Source organism: Plectrocnemia conspersa, unplaced genomic scaffold, assembly GCF_051122295.1.
Source record: "Plectrocnemia conspersa isolate PC_06_02 unplaced genomic scaffold, ASM5112229v1 ptg000002l, whole genome shotgun sequence".
NCBI classification, from domain to species: domain Eukaryota; kingdom Metazoa; phylum Arthropoda; class Insecta; order Trichoptera; family Polycentropodidae; genus Plectrocnemia; species Plectrocnemia conspersa.
The window spans coordinates 12,362,001-12,380,995 of record NW_028277166.1 but is presented as its reverse complement, the minus strand read 5'-3'; the positions used below and the strand labels follow the sequence as shown (position 1 = coordinate 12,380,995).

General features: G+C 32.5%; 1 protein-coding gene across 9 annotated transcripts in view; it reads left to right on the top strand.

Moving 5' to 3' along the window:
* The window catches only part of gem (transcription factor CP2 like gemini), a 69,091-nt gene that overhangs the window by 13,134 nt on the left and 36,962 nt on the right, over positions 1–18,995 (top strand). Inside the window, exons 2-5 of one of the 9 annotated variants that reach the window (XM_088181533.1) lie at positions 440–622; positions 1,988–2,042; positions 15,589–15,802; positions 15,870–17,104. In XM_088181533.1, coding sequence (XP_088037659.1) covers positions 16,480–17,104 — 625 coding nt within the window. In that variant the 5' untranslated portion in view covers positions 440–622; positions 1,988–2,042; positions 15,589–15,802; positions 15,870–16,479. Of the gene's footprint in view, positions 1–434; positions 623–1,987; positions 2,043–11,129; positions 11,535–15,588; positions 15,803–15,869; positions 17,105–18,995 lie in introns of those variants that run through there. The other 8 variants (XM_088181530.1, XM_088181531.1, XM_088181529.1 and 5 more) reach the window with 8 other exon arrangements.

Sequence of the window (18,995 nt, the reverse complement as noted above, 5' to 3'; positions counted from 1 at the left end):
TTCTGGTCTCACTGAGAAGTGAATTTTCATATTTTTTAAAGTTATCTCGGTGGCATGAGATAATTATTTTCCTGTTTCCACACTGTTAAGATGTTTGGTGCATGACGCTTTTGTGAAAGACGTTTACTTTGGAATATTGCTATAACGTCCCTAGAAAACCATTTTGAGTATACCATATCGCTCGTTCAGTCTCATTTATTGTGGAAAGATTGTCGAACACACCGTAAATTTCGTCATATAAAGCGGAAAGAGCTGCGTCCAGTAGACTAACGTCCAATTTTATTTCGATAACATGTTATTGAGTAATCCAAAATTAAGTTTTCGAATATTCATCCAAATGTAATTTTAGTAACAAGTGTATTAGGCGTATATATTTTTAAATCAAGATTTTTTAATAATCAATATTCTAACACAAAGTTTCATTTTTGTTTCAGAATAGTATACGGCTGATTTGTCATTTTCGTGCAATTGGTATTTTATCGGTGTTTTAATTCGAGTAAATTAAAGGAAACAAATCTATGAGATACTTTTACAATCAACTTAAATGGATTCTATCGTAAATCGCTTCTTTTGGTTGTCAAGAAAAAAATCCGAAGCTCTCAAGATCTATTAACGCGGAAAGGTAAGTCCTGTTTGTCGTTTTTCACGAAAAGTTTTCTTCTGCTCTTTTTTTATTCTTCTCTAATGACACTCAAACCGACCAGTTTGATTATTGCCATTTAGCGCAATTTTAGCCAATGGTTCGTTTATTTATATTTTTCATTTTTCTCGAGAGCTCGTCACGAGCGCGAAAATTGCCGGTTGCCATGTGCGAAAAATTCGCTACGGCTAGTGAAAAATTTAAAAATTTTAATTTTGCTCGTTTCTGGAACAATTGTATGTATGTTACAATAGATTGGTTCATATGAAATGTCGTATTTTAAAGCAGTAATCTACAATGATCATTTGAATGACACTATCATATTTATAATTCCGCAGTATTTACATGCCTATTTTATAGATATTGCTTTAAGGCTCGTAAGAAAAATAAAATGTATTCTTCCAACCTTTGCTTCTACTAGCATGTGATATATTAATTGTAAATACATTTTTTTTATGTACATATCACTAATACTAGAATTAATGACGTCACTTGACAGAGGTATTTGACAGTGCTTAAGAACAACTTTGTGAATATATGTTTCTCGCCAATCGTGTGATGCATTTTTTTATTAGCTAGTTTTGGTAGTTTTAAAACGAAACCTAATAAGCTATCATTCGCTAAGAAAATGCGTGAACCCAAATTTCAAGTAATCCTCACTGTACTTTATTTTCTTTGGCATTTTAAAGGCGGATATAATAATTCATTAGTCTCTCAAAGCATCGAACTTTCCTAAAAATCTTTTTTGGATATGCATGCCCTACATATTTAAGAATTACTGCTATAAGGTAATGTTGGTTTATTTTTGAAAAAATAATCGATTAACCGTTGCTTATATTAAAAAATAAAAACAATGAAAGAATGTTTAATTAAAGCTCTTTTTAAGGATGATGAGACTATTAAACTGGATATAAACCGTCTTAATTATAAATATACGTAGTGAACCTATTTTACAGAAAAGATTAATTTAAAACGTTTTTTAAAATAAAGTTTCCCAAAATTAATTTCAAATTAATCAATGTATCGGAATTTTGATTTTTGGTATGAATTTAAAAAATATCTACTGTGAATAATCACGCGCATACGGTGAGATACATTCCTTTTCGTTCGCTCGCGTGCTATGTGACGAGAGTGAGTGAGAAGAAGTGGGCGTGTGGAACGCATGTAACGCACGCTCTTATCTCTCACTCACACTCGTCACTCAACACGCGAGCAAGCGAAAGGGAATATATCTTACTGTACACGGCTGGTGTTCATATGTACATATAGATAACGACATTTCGTACGCGGCAATCTATTGTAATATAATATATTTACCGAAGAATACAATAATATGTATTGCTACAGATGTGATCTCGCTGCAGAACTGGCGATGGAATAATGAGGGAGGACGAGGAAGGCGGTGAGTCTTCTCCATAGAAAATATATTGGCAATGGTGTTCGATTTCTTCGCTTTGGTTTAACAAGTTTTTTTACTGTGGCGGGGGCTTACTAACTGTCGAAAGAGAAAATTTAAATCATGTCGCTCTCGACCGAATAGTTCACACCTAATGCTATTTTCATAATTACACAACTCTCCATTTATGACATCTCTTTTTTATTCTATCAAATTTTCTTGTTGGCATCGGCTCTTCTCATTTATTATCTTTATTTTATTTAGAAACAAGCGCTTTCAAGCATGAATTATGTTTGGCGTCCAAAATAATTTCTTAGTTAAAAAAATACTTGACATTGCTACTGCCAATTACCACCGAATAACGACTCGACTTTAATCCAAGGACAGAACAATTTGCGGTACTCGTCTATAATTATTTTGTAGCTGATTATTTAATGAGTTTTTAATTGTGATCCTGACCCATCTAAGAATATCTGCAGATCTATTATTGCTCCCAAGATTAAACAATTGTTGCGTTACGTTATTGTGACAAATGATGTGTTTTTATACTGTAACTTATAATATAATAATGTAATTTAAAAATCTGATTTGAATGGGGGGAGAATCATACAAATTCACATACTAATATCAATGTAGGCTAATCAAACTAACATATGAGCTTTTTCCAATTATAAAATATCGTCAGCTTTTGCTTCACTTTTATGCTGTTGTATATATTTTTTTTAAATATGCGGAGGGGGTGGTTTTTGGTAGTCGCATACATTGCATTATTTTTCCTCCAAATACTTGTTAATTTCAACTAATAGAAAACAATTAATTATTACCGTTTCATGCATGTGTTTCATTAATTCGTCAATTACAAAGTGTTTTTTTTTATTATTTTTTATGCGATTGATTTTTTATTGGCTTTTAGCTGTTTTTCCATGCATGTATTTTTATAAATAATTTAAAGATACGAAGATGAATTTCACAAAACAACAGAGCATAGCAAGCTGTAGCTATTGCAGAAATCTGTCGGGGAAAATAATTGTCTACCTTTGTTTTTAGATTTAAAATAGAATTTTTTTTTTAATATTCTACTATCAATATTTGATTAGCGAGTAGTTAAAAAACGAGCAAATATATTCGGTATTTGAATATTTGGATTTGAGTCTAGTCTGTCATATGTAGTATTTATATTAAAACCTACTGTACGAAATGTAGAAAGATATTAATGGGAATTTACCCGCTTTACTATTTGTTTCCTACAGAAAAATTCAGTTAACTTCACGTGATCTTAATACGATTGTCAGGATTTTAAAAAGCATACAAAAATATGTCTAGTGAATATTATAACTCATTTTAGATAAAATTGCCAGGTAATGTGTTCTTGCTTTATGATATTAAAATATTATTTGTACGGCAAAAATCGCTTCCAATATTGTTTTGCTATGTTTGTTTCTACCCCTGTGCATTGCTTTATGCAAGCGATTCATGTTACATGTGCTTGATCCAATTTATGTACAATATCTAGAATTTTTCCTCACCCAAAAAATGGCCTTCCCTTCAGCGTAAATATCACTAATCATAAAATTTAATTCTGTTAATACTCTTTTTAGAATTGATGAAATGCTGTTTAAATACATTTGTTAATTTAATGATAAAAGTCCTAAATCAGTTCGTCTAGTAAAATTAATTATATTTTAAAACATTTTTTTAGATGTTATCGTGTCCACTGATATTTTGTAAAATTTCGATCAAGAAATACCGGAATAGAATTTTCGCAATCCCGTAGTTTGCATCGGAAATTCGCCTCGTTAGGCGCTCGTTTGTGAAAGCTCGTGTTTGTTGAAAATTTTCGACCGTGAAACTTTATATGAAATTAGGGACCTATGAAATACGGCCAATAAAAACGTCAGTTAAACACTATGCAAACCAATCCAAAAATATAATTGCATGCAAAATTGATTGATTTCTACGACAAATAAAACAATAAACAGGAAAGATGGCTCAGCGCCGGTTCAATTAATTACGTCTGCGCCATTTTTGGCACTTGGCCTATCAATTGGCCCAGTCGGTCGTGACTGATGAGGGCATTAGAAGAATTTGCTCGAGCAATTAACACTTACACACTCGGAGCAGTATCCTCGCAAATTTCAAAGTAAACGTCCAAATTGTCTAAGAATCGACGCGCATTAGTTAATAATCCCCAACGATTATTTTGACTATTGTATGTGCATTTTTGTTAAAAGTTTCAGCACGGCCGGCGATAATTACGAAAATTTCCCATAATGGCTTACGCGCCGGCCGAAATAATTTATTGTTCCCCTCAGAGTGCGTGAAGATGTAACTTAAAGACATTGTTCATTTTTTTAGTCTAAATGGTATAATGGGTGATTTATTTGCTTCGCTTTATCTCTTGATATGTTATTAAAATATTTTACCGACTTACTGTTCAATTGATGTCCGACTCAGAGGCCCAACAATTAATATTTCCCTCTCCATTGATTGCCAACGAACGGTGTGCGATATTATGCTTTAAGGAGTTGTTTCTAAAATATGAAACAATACTGCTATTGGTGATGGGTTCTGTGTTATTATTTTTATTGTAATAACAAACTATAAGTAATGAAAATGTTTTTATTTTAATAAAAATAATTAATTGTATAAGTCGCAGATTATTGACCTGAAAGATCTGTGTTCGAATCCCATTAGGAACTTAGTATCTTCTTAGTATAACCTCTATCGTAACTGGGTATCCGATCGATCATCACAGATTAGGTTTACCTAGATTTTCCTGATCTCACGGATAAATATTTTAATGATTAATTAAAATCGAGCTAGGTTGTACGTAATTAATAGGTATTGAAAATTCCACTAAATACTTCATTCAAATATAATCCTTGTAGTTTGAAGAATAAACTAATTTACTTATATTATTCAATAAAACTTACATAAATATTATCATAAGTAGATATGCGCATATGATGGATGTTTGTCTCATTTGACAATGCTTTTGAGACTAAACAATTGTTGAGGTACGTTTTTTTGTACAAAAAAATATATTATATTATATGTGCACATCTCTATTTCTGCTGAAATACTTCTTAACATATTTGCCAGCAATATGCTCCGCTCGTGAAATTGCTCCGTAAAATTACCATAAGAAAAGCATTCTCCTTTTAAGTCAATTCCTGTCACATTAAACGACTTATTTATTTCCATGCTGAAAGTAAGATGATTTAGAAAAATATGAAGCTCAAAGCTAACGAATTGTCTAAAAAATTTTTTTCATTGTACACATTAAGTGAATCCAGATTTATCTAAAAATAATTTTAAGGATTAGTTTGTGATGTGGTAATCTATTTTAATTAAGGGAATTTAGAAACGCAACTAGAAAATTGGTAGCTTCTTCTTGTGTAAAATTAATGTGCCGCAATTGGCATCATCTCATATCATAATCGAGACATAGATTTCGTCGACTTTTGAAGTCATTGGAAGTACGTATTGTCTTGATCTATGCTAATATAAAGTTTGTTTTTAAATATTTAAGCGTTGTCCGTGGGTGCATCCGTAGGCTTCAGGCGTGTACGAAGTGGATTTGCTTTGGATGCGAAAAAAGCTCCAGCTGGACCAATGGATGCGAAAAAAAGTTGATTCGGCCTGCTTTTGGCTGTAGTCAAAGTTCCAAGCGGATGTTTATGACCATAGAAGTTTCTCTGAAAATTTCTCAGAATAAGTGATTCTTGGTTTACACGCGTCTCCATATGAGATTTATTGTCCGCCCCTTTCGGTGAGATGATCAATTACAGAAGGGTGACGTTTTTTTTAAAACAAATTGCCATTGACCAATAAACAGATTACAAACGGCCGTTTTGAGGGTAAACCCGAATGCACTCGTTATCTTTTTTCAAAGCAGCATATATTCTAATATTTTCTGATTTATAGCGTAAATCATAGGACTTGTTAATAGGTTATTGAGTCTTAATTTTTTTTTGTTTTGTCGCTTTTGGTCGTACTTTGTACGACTATCGGCTTGTAAAGATGCCACTGTTGTAAGATGACGGCGCTTCTCAATGAGTACAATCAAGTAGCGCTTCGATGTGTGGCAATGAATATATCTGATCTCGTTAGGAAGCGATCATTGCTTATTGTGATTTTGTGAATTATGTTGATTGTTTGATGTGAGGCACTGTAGCATCCGAATCCTACTGAAACATCCTCAGAAATATCTTTGCTTCCATTCGATTAAAGTAATCGCACTGATGTTGACATTTCCATTAATCGATCATTTTTATAACTAAATGTGAGTAATAAAAATTAGTAATCACGGAACAAAATCAATATCTATCTGTAAATAAAAAAATATCAAAAACTAGTAAACAATTTTTATCTATAATATATAGCTAAGATAAATAAGCTCGAGGAAAATATAATGTATCAATACTGTCATCGGATTGATGCGAGCTGATTTTTGGGCAAAATGATTTAGTTACTTGTTCGTTGAATTGCCATCAAATAATCAAAAAACATTTTTAAATATCTTCCTTTTTTATTTATGGCAATAATTAATTTTTCTTCTTAAAATCTCATAATAAATTTATTTTGTAAAAATTTTAGCATTTACCAAAACTTTTCTATTAAGATTTACAGTCCAGAATAAGTAAAATTTCCTTACCAAATTTTATATTTATGTCTTATACTTATAACATCGCCTGTTTTAAATAATAATGTGGAGAATTGATCAATTAAGATAGGTGCGATTCAACAGAGAATTATTTAAAGAGACATGTGCAATTAAATATATACTTTGTTCTATAAAACGAATTGTTTGTGCATTTATGTGTGATCGGATATTATTTTCGGAAAAGGATTCGTTGCAGAGTTATTCATAAGGTGTTCACTGTTCTGACTAATACTCGTTCGCTACCGCTCGTATTGCACAATTTGTTTTATGGAACATTTATTTTATATATTGCTCATTTAAATTGTCCTTAATTTTGATGGACAATCGGCTAGTTTTCAGCATTGTCAAGTGTCACGCTCCTATATTTCCAAATCCAGAGTATTTTAAGCAAAAATACTTTCGTCGATGACTTGAAAGTGACGTTCGAGCTAGGATGGAGATTTTGTATGCAGATCACAAAAGTTTGCGATGATGCATCGTGGATGCTCTGCTTCGCTATGCGGAGCGCGTGTTACTCTCACAATTTATGATTCGCGTTCTGTACGATATGCTAGTTCGTAGTGTCATACGAAACAAAGTAATCTGTCGCATCCGTACAAGGAGCTGGGGGAAAAAATATGTGGGATGATATGCACATCTCTTTTATGTGTGCACTACATTTTTTTCAATTTAACATTTCGTGTTATTTTTTAATAATATGATGTGACTGTTTGTACATGAAATGTATATAAAATGTTGAATAAAACTTTTATATAAAAAATCCGCCATGATGCATTAGAGAAACCGGAAGTTATGATAGTCAGATTTGTAATAAATAAATCAATACAATATTTATATATACGATTAAGATAAAGAGGTCCAGAGGTAAATGCTTCACATTTGATAGTTGTATGTCATCAGTTACTTGTTTTCGAATTTTATCTTCGTATTCCATGACGATTTTTCTAATCGCACTTTTAGATTTTGAATTATTTCTATAATCCATTGTAATTAATAACAGTTCTTTCGATGTTGAGTTTAAGACGGTTATTAAAGCCTTGTTTAAGTACTATTATCTGCTTTTATTACTTTTGAGCACTATTTCAATAGATCCTTGTCTTCTAAAATACTAAAAATATGTATCTTAAAAATGGTCTTCGAAGATAAGTTATATTGTAATTTACAGACCAATCAATCAACTCAATAATAATAATAACCAACGAGAGTTTAAGTATGAGCATATGACAAAACGTATTGCATAATGATGTTTATACGGATTTACCCGTAGAAAGACATATTTACCAATAAATTACCAGGCTCTCGAGTGCTGGCATGACTTTATCAAAAGTCTTAATATACGTTTGCCATTCAACATCTTAGATTAATATTATCTGGGTTTACTTCGACTAATTTAATGATGAAGTTCACCCTCGAATGATGAAGTTATCCTTATGGATAGTCAGAAGTAAATACTAACTCAATGGCAATACATAATCACATTCACATGCCTCTACTGACATTTGTATGAATTATTGACTATTGATCGTCTGTTATATGTATATTATTTATATCGAACGGCCATGACGGTGGTGGATTGTAAATAAAAAAATTTGAAATTCTTGTCCGTTAGTCGTTACATTTTGAAACCGGTTTGTATCCATTTTTTTAATCAGTGTACGACATTGTATGACAATTACTATTTGGCACATTGGAGGAATAGCGTATGACTATTTTTTAGTAAATCGGTAATGAACTCATAATGACAACGAATCACTAGTAATTCTGAAAGCCCCGGGAAGCGAGATTATTAGTAAAATATTAGCAAAAAAATGTTTTACATTTATATGTATTAACGCGTGTAAAAATCAATAAATTAACAGGTGTGTTTTTTGTTAATATAAATTTCAATTATATAAACCAAACAGCAATTGTAAAATTATATTACAAAAATAATAATACATATTTTATTTTTGTTAGGAAAAATATAATGTTATTTTTAGAATGACCAAGGTATTCAAAGTCCAATCAATTTCTAGTTTTCGTAGTAAATATTCTTGCCGTGGAGAATACTCGCTTGCTTTACGTTGATGTTGGCTTAGATGTGAGCAAAAATTTGAATGAATGATTCAGATTTTAAATGGTTCTCTGGTTGGTTGCAAAAATTTATTTCATCAACTACGTATGATTTTTTTTACCGGATAATATTTTGGTGGGGTATTCATTCTAAAGTACCACAGGGATCTAATGTAGGTCCTCTGTTCCTTTTACTCTTTATTAACAGCATACATGCGGCAATTAATAACTCGGAATATTTATTATATGCTAATGACCTGAAAGTGTTTCAGAGTATTCGCAAAAATTCATATTAACTTTCTTTACAAAAATACCTGGATTCGTTCTGAAGGTGGTCAATCGACAATCGACTACCTTTAAGCATTTTTCAGATATTCTTGTTTGTCAGAATTCTTTCATAGGCGCAGGTGTTTTAATAAAGCGTCAAGAATGCGGAGTCACTTCAGTGATTTATTGCCGATTTTTTCTCTGTACGATACGCTAGTTTGTAGCGTCCTCGAATATGGCTTGTTCGAGAGAATTTAACGAAAATTTCTGAGATATATCTACAAGAGCAGCATACGCCACGGCTTCCAATTTTTTCACATACATTCGCGCGTGCTAGGGCCGAATCACAAGAAAAAAGTCGTATACGAAAATTCGATTGTGTGCTGTTTTTGTTTTTACTTGCGCTGCAATAACAGTTATTATCGGGAAACTGTAGCGTATCGGCGTATTTCGGCGAGTTAATGCAGAGGTCGATAATAATGTTACATGTGTGATATAATATTTAAAAAATGTAATTAAAAAAATTGAAAAAATTAATAAAAAAAAAAAATTATATTGATACAAATTATATATATAATTTATATTGATAATTATATTGATAATTATATATTTAAAAATACGATTAATTAAATTTAAAACCACTTTCGAAAATGCTTGTTCACAAAGGTAGGTTGTTGGGAATGGCAACAATCTTTTAATGGCTCCTTCACTCAATTCCGTATATTCCGCATATTACCCATTTTGATCTAAAAAACATTCAATGATTCATTCTCAAATATTTTTTCAGAAGTTGCATTTTTCTGATATAACGTCCTGAGATACTTCGTATCAAGGTTTTTCGTCTAGATCACATCTATAAATGTAAATATTTCGGCCCATTTCGCACAAAATAAATCACTGTAGCTGGTTGTCAACTCCTAAAATAAGATTGTATTAGTTTAGTGTGCGTGTTTTTTGGATATAAAGTGAAAGCTGTGGCGTACGTTGTACGGGTCGTTTCCGTATTTATACCCTAGTGCCTTTTTACAATTGATTGCATTCCCGGCGATGCGTCTGCTCAATGGTGCACTTTTTAATTGTTAAGGGACGGAATCGACAACCTGTCAATGCTCGGCGACTTTCGGCTTCGAGCTTTATAGTGCCCTAGAGAAAGACGAGAGTCGCGATTGCGTCCCTTATTCTTGTCCGTTGCGGCCAGGACGTCAGCGCTTGAGAACGCTTCTCTTCCACTAGCCATCCAGCTTCTCAACAAGCACAAGGATATTTTCGGCGATAGTTATGAGGTACTGGAAAATAATGTTTTCAATGGTGCTCATCTATTTTAAGTGTACAGTATAATTGTATTTTTAATTAATTTTTTAAATGTTTAATTGTATATTTTTTGTTTGTATAATGGCCATCATGACGCATTGGAGAAACTTGTTAAATCATGATAATCTTATTTGTTATAAATAATAAAAATAAATTAGGAAAAGGACGTTAAAAAAATTATCAAAATAAATAACATAGTCGGGTTTTTGTAAAAAAAATATAAACAAATGAGCTGCTTATTTCTTCTTTTTTCAATTTTTGATTCAGCACTGCAAATTTTTGGTGATAAAGTTGTGTTAATTTCAGACAGTCTCAGGGTTTTTATTTTTTTTTGTAGTTCAAAAGCGGGAAATTTTTGGGTTGTCTAGACACAGAATCCATAGTCACCACAGTCATTAGGATCAAATATACTTTTGCAAAATTTAAGCGGAAAGTCCTCGAGTATCTACCTTATAGCCTCTATCTTCCTCTTAGGGATTTCATTTTTTTGGACCTCTTTTCCGCCGCCATTTATACGCTGCTCGTTTTCATGGATAGTACATAATCTTATATAATTTAGAACTTTCCGGCTTTTCCTCGCAACTTTGAAAATATATTCCGTGTTGTTTTAGCACATAAAAATAATGTTTAAACATGCGCATGAATCAAGTCAACAATTCAATGTCGTTGCAGCGCATGCGCTTCGGCGAGTATATTATCACAGCTCTTCAGAACGTCTTTCAGCTCGCGTACCAGAGCTTTTTGTTCCCTCTTCGAGGCGTTCGTCACGCAATCTGAGAGACGCGCAACACAATAGGACGTTTGTCATTCATCCGAGTCAGTCGTTTCTTCGCCGCGACACTTTTCCGTCGTTCCGCCACTCGTGCGCGCAAGCCTCTCATAAATTTCCCGATGGATTTCAAATCTCACAACCGGAACTAGCACAATGGTGGAATACTTTTCGCCAAGGATACGTTAATTTGCACGGAACGTGCGAGTTTTGAACTCGTCGCCGCAAAAATTGATATGTCAGTCGTTTAGCGAGCGAGCGTAGTATGCGTACACGTAATTTGTTTGCTTTTATCTTTATGGAGTGTTGAGATTGAAGCAATTTACCAAGGCGCTAAACACGCTTGTTAGCGTACGAAAGTTTTTAAACCCGCGGCGCTAAGCTTTTGGCATTCAGCTGAAGGTGGCCGAACCGTGCGCGTATTATTTTGTGTGTACGTATGTACTTGCTTATCTAATTTGTGCTTGTTTGTGACGACGATGTTGTCATCGAGTGTCAACAAATCGCAACATCCTGGATGCTTCGATCCATAAGTTCTGTCCACCATCAGTATAGCGCATGTAATAATAAAAAAACCTTGTATTTTAATTATTAACTGTGTTTACTTATGATGCATTGTATTTACTTATAGTGTTATCTTCTAAATACAACTGTGAAAGTGTAGTTGAAGTAGCAATGAGGAAGTAGGAATTTTGCTATGTTTTAATGCATGGTAATTATTGTGATAGTGTTTATTATGCATTTAAGAAATGTTTACGTGAAATTATTATTTAAAAAAAAAAATACTGTATATTTTTGAATAATATATTAAGCGGTTTTTATAAAATACAACATTTTTTCGAGCAGTTCATACATATTTAAGATTAGATTTGTAGTTTTTGAATCAAATTTTTTGTTATAATTAAATTATCTATAAAATTCAAAAATTAGATTTTTAACGGAAATTCTATAGATAATTTATTTATAACACATAATTCAATTCAAAAACTACAAATCTAATCCTAAATATTTATGAACTGCTCGAAAAAATGTTGTATTTTATAAAAACCGCTTAATATATTATACAAAAATATACAATAAAAAATGTTTGTATATAATAATAATCATAAACCCATTAATTCGCGACTTACTTCATCAGTGTTCAATACCGATATGGGTGTTTATTATATGAATACAATGGTCATGTTAAAAGTATCTAATATTTCACCATTCCACAAGTATTACCAAATTGTGAAAACATACTAGAACTTAATCGATAGTGTTTTGCGTGTCAAGTTTTGATAATCATATGAAAAGTGGCAGAATTTAAAAAATAAGATCGTGCTGAAAAAATAGTATAATTCAAGTTTAAAAACGTCGTCACGATATACCAACTTTTTTTTGTTAATATATAAGCATTGTGCTGATATTTTCGATCGATTTAAAAAAAAAATGTTTTAAAAATATCTTAAAGGATGGAATAGCCAATAAGTTGCAACGAATCTCTGATTATATGAATCTCTTTATTTGTTTTTAAATAATATTTTAACTAATATAAATTTAACTTGGCGAGTTAAAATGTATCAAACGATTTATTTATATTTTCACTATTCAGTATGTTTAAAAGATATCATTTAAGTAATAGTTTTAAACTTTACTATTGGCGTGTTTAAGTTGCGGCCCAATTTAAGTTGCGAAACATTTATTTGCTGTCTAATCTAAATTAATTAATCAACCCCAATATGATCTAATGAAAGTTCTAAAAACTGCTATAGTCTATAGCGTATATTAATTAAAATTATATTGTCACTAGAAACATAACATAACATAACCTAACCTAACCTAACCTAAATGAATTAACCAAACTCAACTTGACACAATGAAAGTTCTAAAAAAATATAGTCCATATCTTAAATTACAGTAAAATTATATTTACATCACTAGAAATATATGTATATATGTACATCTATCGCTGGATATGTATTAGGACGGAATAGCGTAGTCCGTAACGTCTCAGACTAGTAACTCTGTAACTCGAATTTTTATTTATAAAAATGCGCTATTATTAAAAAAAAACCGTCACTAAACTTTCAGTCTGGTGGTTAATACTTACTTGTAGAGGTATTAATTATGTCTGATGACTTACTCAGTTGGTATAGATTTGCCCGTTGTAACGCATTAGGCTTACGCCTGTCATGTTACAACGGAAAAATAAATAAATATTATTTTATTCAAACGCCAGTAAAAAAATCATTAATGATACTTATCGTATATTTATAATATATATAAAGCTTCCACTTCACTCTCCGAAAGTAGGCGACAGTTGGCCAAGGACGGGAAATATAATGTGAAAATTCGGGCTTACTTCGGTCGAGCTCGGTTGTCCCCGCGCTAAAATCTCTCGCAAGTTCTCCGAGGTCACCGCGAACGGGAGGTAAAATGGGGGTAATTTGGGTCGAGGCGGCCGACTTCGTCGCCTCCGAAAATTCCCTCGCTTTCCGAAAGTCATACCCGAAAACGCTTCGAGCGCGAGCGGCGAGATACTTTCCCTTTCGCTCTCTCGCGTGACGAGAGAGAGAGATAGAGATGGTTTATCGCAAACTGAGATAGAACGATTCAATTTTAATATAGGCGTCTTCACGATCGCGCCACTGTTTGGTATTTTTGCCCGATCTGGACGGCCAAAATTATTTCTCCACTTTAGTTGATTCCATAAGTGCTCTTAGTCAAATATATAATATTATAAGTGCTAAAAAATACAATTATTTAAAGTATTTCTTTAATTGTAGGCCCGAGGAATAGGAATTCCGTGTTGAACGGTCGTGCGAATTTCGCCGCGTAGCGTAAAAAAAAAAATTGTATATGTCACAAATTTGCTGTTTTTTATTAAGAAAAAGTATTTGACTAGCATTTTATCATACTCGGTATCGTTTTTTTAAATATGTATATATTTAGTCATTCCAAACAAATTTTTATTTTATTTCATTAGTACGCGATCCACAATTTGACGTTTACTGATTTTACCACGGTAACCATATTATTAAAAAATTACAATCATTACAAAACTGTATTTTAAATTTGACGTTAACATTTCTTTAATTGTAGGCCCGAGGAAGAGGAATTCCGTGTTTAACGGCCGTGCGTAGCGTAATAAAAAAATTTAGCCGCGTAGCGTAAAAAAAAAAAATTGTATATGTCACAAATTTGCTGTTTTATATTAAGAAAAAGTATTTGACTAGCATTTTATCATACCCGGTATCGTTTTTTTTTTAAATATGTGTATATTTGGTGATTCTGAACAAATTTTTAGGTCGTAACTTTCGCGACTAAGCCCCGTCCCATTTTTAAGAATAATACATTTTTAAGGTATGCAATGTGTTAAAAACCGCAAAAATCCGCAGTCAATTTTGCATGTATCATAAAGAGAAAGACCTAAGCTATATATTGTATATAAAATCTCAATTCAGCAAATTGACTTTCCATACTTTTCCTTAAAAAATAATAGAAATTATTCATTAGTTGCACACTTGAACGTTTCCTGTTTATTATTTATTAGTGACAGTGAAGCCTCGATTCAACATAAAATGTCTTATTTACTAACATTGATCTATTCCGGTGCATTGCAATCATCCACCATCTCCTTTTTCTCCATTTGGCTTTAATTTTTTTTGTGTTTAAAACACGCACGTAGTTATAATACGCGAGGTTGAGAAGCGTGCACGCGTATGAAATTCCCGGCTGTGCGAACGCTATTCGAAAAACTGCGACCTTGACCGACTTCGGTCGAACTTCCACTAGGACAACTTTCGGAGAGTGAAGTGCGGGTATAAAGATGCTGAGTGGCTTTAACCCAGACACATCATCATTCAAGTGCAGCTAGATAGGAATGGTGTTAAAAATCCACAGACCAACGCTGCACGTATTGGCATAAATAATCTACTGCTTGTTAATATATTTTGCTGTACTCCAAAATGTTGTTAAAAGTTAAAGTTAAATAAATGGGTCACGAAACATAAAATCACTTCAATTAAAAAAATTATGTCTTAAACTCAAACATGATTCAGCATCAAAATCACAGTAATAATTTTGATATGCCCAATGAGTTACAAAGGGGTTAACACAATCAATTACTTTGTAAGTAATGAGACATTAGGTTGAAATCAGTGACATTACGTCTTATTATTAGAAAAGTCTATAAAAATCTACTCTGTGATAATCGACTGGAATTATTAATATATAATGATAATTAATTTAGATCTCCTAGATACGATAGAAATTGAAAAACAATAGGATTCGAACCCAGATCTTTCAGGTATTAGTCACTTGTCTATAGTGCTAGTTACATTTTTCACTATTTTTCAATACAGACAGTGAATATATTTATTTAAAAATCAAATTTGTGTGGACAGAATTTATGTGATTATTTCAATTTGCGTCATTATTGTTTATGCTTATATCGACTGACATATCACTACAGTATTTTTTCCGTGTTTTTATTTAATCAAAAGTGAAGTGATAGTGCTGTTGGATTTAAACGCGACACAATATTGACATTGCCTCCATGTTTTACATACTGATTTACAAGTTTTTATCGCTGGTTGTTAAATGACGATCGTCGCCAGCGTGGCTCTCAGTAGCTAATGAAGAAGCGACCGAAAATATTAAGAACTGTTACAATTTTACACTTATCGACGATGGGCTTTGAAACGTTTGCCGTTAGAGGTATACTTTTAGAGATTCTTCGTCTCTTTCTGCAGCCAAAGCTTATTATTTTTATTGTTAATTTCAGGTGAGGCTCCCAAGTAGTCGGTGCGTCGAAACCCGCTGCCGAAGAGCCGCCTCCGAGAGCTGACAGTCGTCCTCGATCGGAGATATCTCTGGACACACACCTATCAGATGGAGAAAGTCCACGATGCAATTTGCAAACTAAATGAGAAGAGTCTCGGCAAACTGCGCTTCAGCCATTGGTCCTTCGACTTCCTGGCGATTGTTAATATGTTACTTCTAACGGAAAACTCGCTGCTGCATAGTCACAGGCAGCGCGAGACCACCGGCATCAAGAAGCTGTACAATTCGTTCTTCGTATTGTTTTAATTCGGTACGTCCCAAAACCGAGGACTACTAAGTTGGTGTTGAAACTATATATCAAAAGTTCTACAACAGATTCTCGACTTAAGTGCCATATTTTATATATATACAAAGTGAATATATCTGTATAAAAACAGTGCCTATTAATAATTAAGACTGACTTTGAGTGTTCATACGTGTACGAGTTGGTCAATCAATATATGCGCAGCACATGCCAAATTCACACTATTTAATGCTCAAATTTATTTTATAAGTTTATATACATATATAGTTAAGGAATCTTAGTGTTCCGGGTAGTAAAAATCCGGATTATGGAATACCCACCTTTCTCAAACTACACACCAATGTGGAGTGGCAAAGATAGCTTAATGCATTGTAATGGTTATAATTCGCCGCCCAGGCTCAATTCAAGCGGTAGTAGCATGGACACTGATATACGCGATCCAATGAAGATTAAAGATACCCAAGATGAAGAATTCACGTGGACGAATGACATAAGGATATCGCTGGACGACGAGAGAAACGGGTATTATGATCCTAATCCGCCAGTCATGGGTTCCGTGAAGCACAACATGTGCAGGGGCAATGAGCAAATTGACGCCGATGATCAGGAGTTGATCAGAAATCAAGAAGATTTGCACTCGAAGGATATCGATGGATATAACTCGAAGCAGACGAAATGCGGAAGGAACCAGAAGGACGAGAAGGAAGCTGCGGACCAGTTCGGCAGACTGGTGAAGATGGCGAAGAAGTCTTCGGAGGGGAACAATAAGGGAGAGTTGCATATGTTTTTGGAAAGGTCTCAGAATAACGCGGGAAGGAATCAACTCAACTGCGACGATGACGATCAAGAGAGCATCGTGTCTGGATTGTCCAGAAAAAGGAAGATGGACATGACATGGCAGAGCAACAAAGTTCGACCTGGTGTGCTTCAACGTGAGTATTTTTTACTTATCGATTTTAAATAATAACAAACCGTATCTTAATTACTCATTGAGAGACATTATCGACATGAGGTTATTGACTCTAATATTTTAAAATGTGTTTTAATCGATTTATATGTATTATATATGAAAAATCCTCATTCATATATCTATATTTATGTAAAAATAATCTTATCGATATCGTTGAAGCATGATTTATAATATAACAAACTTTGTTAAGGAAAACCATAAATGCCCTTAGGGAAGCTACCTATATCTTGGACGATCTAATTACCTCACATTTATTTTCTTAGCAATACAAGTTTTACGTTGCTTTCTCTTTAAAATAAAATTTAATAATTTAGTGGGTATTCCACATATTATATATAACACGAAATATCGTATATTGTACCAAAAGTGATTTATTGCTTGTTACTCTAATTCCATTTGCATTTGCCAGAAATAGTAATTTTTAAATAAATTATTATTTTATATATTTGGTGAAATACTAATCTAATTGGTACATCTAATTTAATAAGCGACATTATCAGTCACAAACATAACAAGGTGGTTATTAATAATCATATGTAAACGAAGTGTTCACTCGTATATTTATTTGTTTTGAACTATTAAGCAAAATGAATTGTTGACAATAAATAAATGCACTAAAATATAGAAAGATCATAACATATATTGCAAAAAAATCTACGCGCCCCGATGATGTAAATTCAGTGTACATATAAATGTGTCATAATAATATTCAAAGTCGTAACAATTATTGCTGAAAATGAGCAAACGCATTAGATATTGTGATTATTCTGTATAAATGCAGAAACCAAAAATATCATATAATTAATTACCTGTACGCAAACATCTCATATGTCTGACATATTCACAATTTTATTTATAGAATATTTACTTTTGCTACTTCTTATTATTGCTTATGCAATAATTACAATATATTAGGGGTACCCAAAGTATTGAAAAGTATTTTTCCAATAAAAATAATATAAAGATATATACTCTATTATTATAATCACATACTATGTTACATATATTATTTTATATCTGTTACATTTTAAGTGTTAAATTTAGACAAAGTATGCATTAGCTATGAGTTTTAGTCAAAGCTTACAATTATACAGTTTGTCTATACTTTCCCTAGATAATGTATACTTTGACTCTCTGACGCTAGACAGGTTAGGTGTGCTGAAAATTAGCGCTGGATAGGTTAGGTGCGAGCAAGTAAAAGCGAGCGAAACGGTTATCCAGAAAATGAATCACTTTTTGCAACGAATCTATTTAAAAGGAAAATTATACAAATTGCAAAAAAAAATTACTCAACATAAATTATTAAAAATACTTGATAAATATATAAATTATTTAATTATGAATACTTAAACAGACGCTTAAAAGTAAGAGCACACATTAACTAGTTACATTGTTCATAATTGTTTTTTTATGTACTGTGAATACAATGACTAGTTCTATGTCTATGACTAGACTAGTGAATATAACGAATGCTCATTTATCAATCTTTAAGCCTTATATTTTTTACTGTGCCCATCTCAATGAGACCGAAGTGAGTCTCAAAAGAAGGCGCTTTTCAGCTGTTTCTAAGAGATGCGGTGAAACAATATCTTAGACATTGTCAATATATTTTTTTATTTATTTTATATATTATATTCAATGCGTCGTTTAAACGTATTTTAGGCAGTGTGTCGTGTACAATTATTTCGTTTACTGATATTTTTCTTTTAATTCGAATCTTATAACCAACATTATACATATGATTGCGATCCTTTTTTGTTCAACTATTAAAAATACCAGTTCTATGCTTACATAATGAACACATTATGTATAATTATGCATAAAATGAAAGGGTGCCTCACTGTAATGGCCAA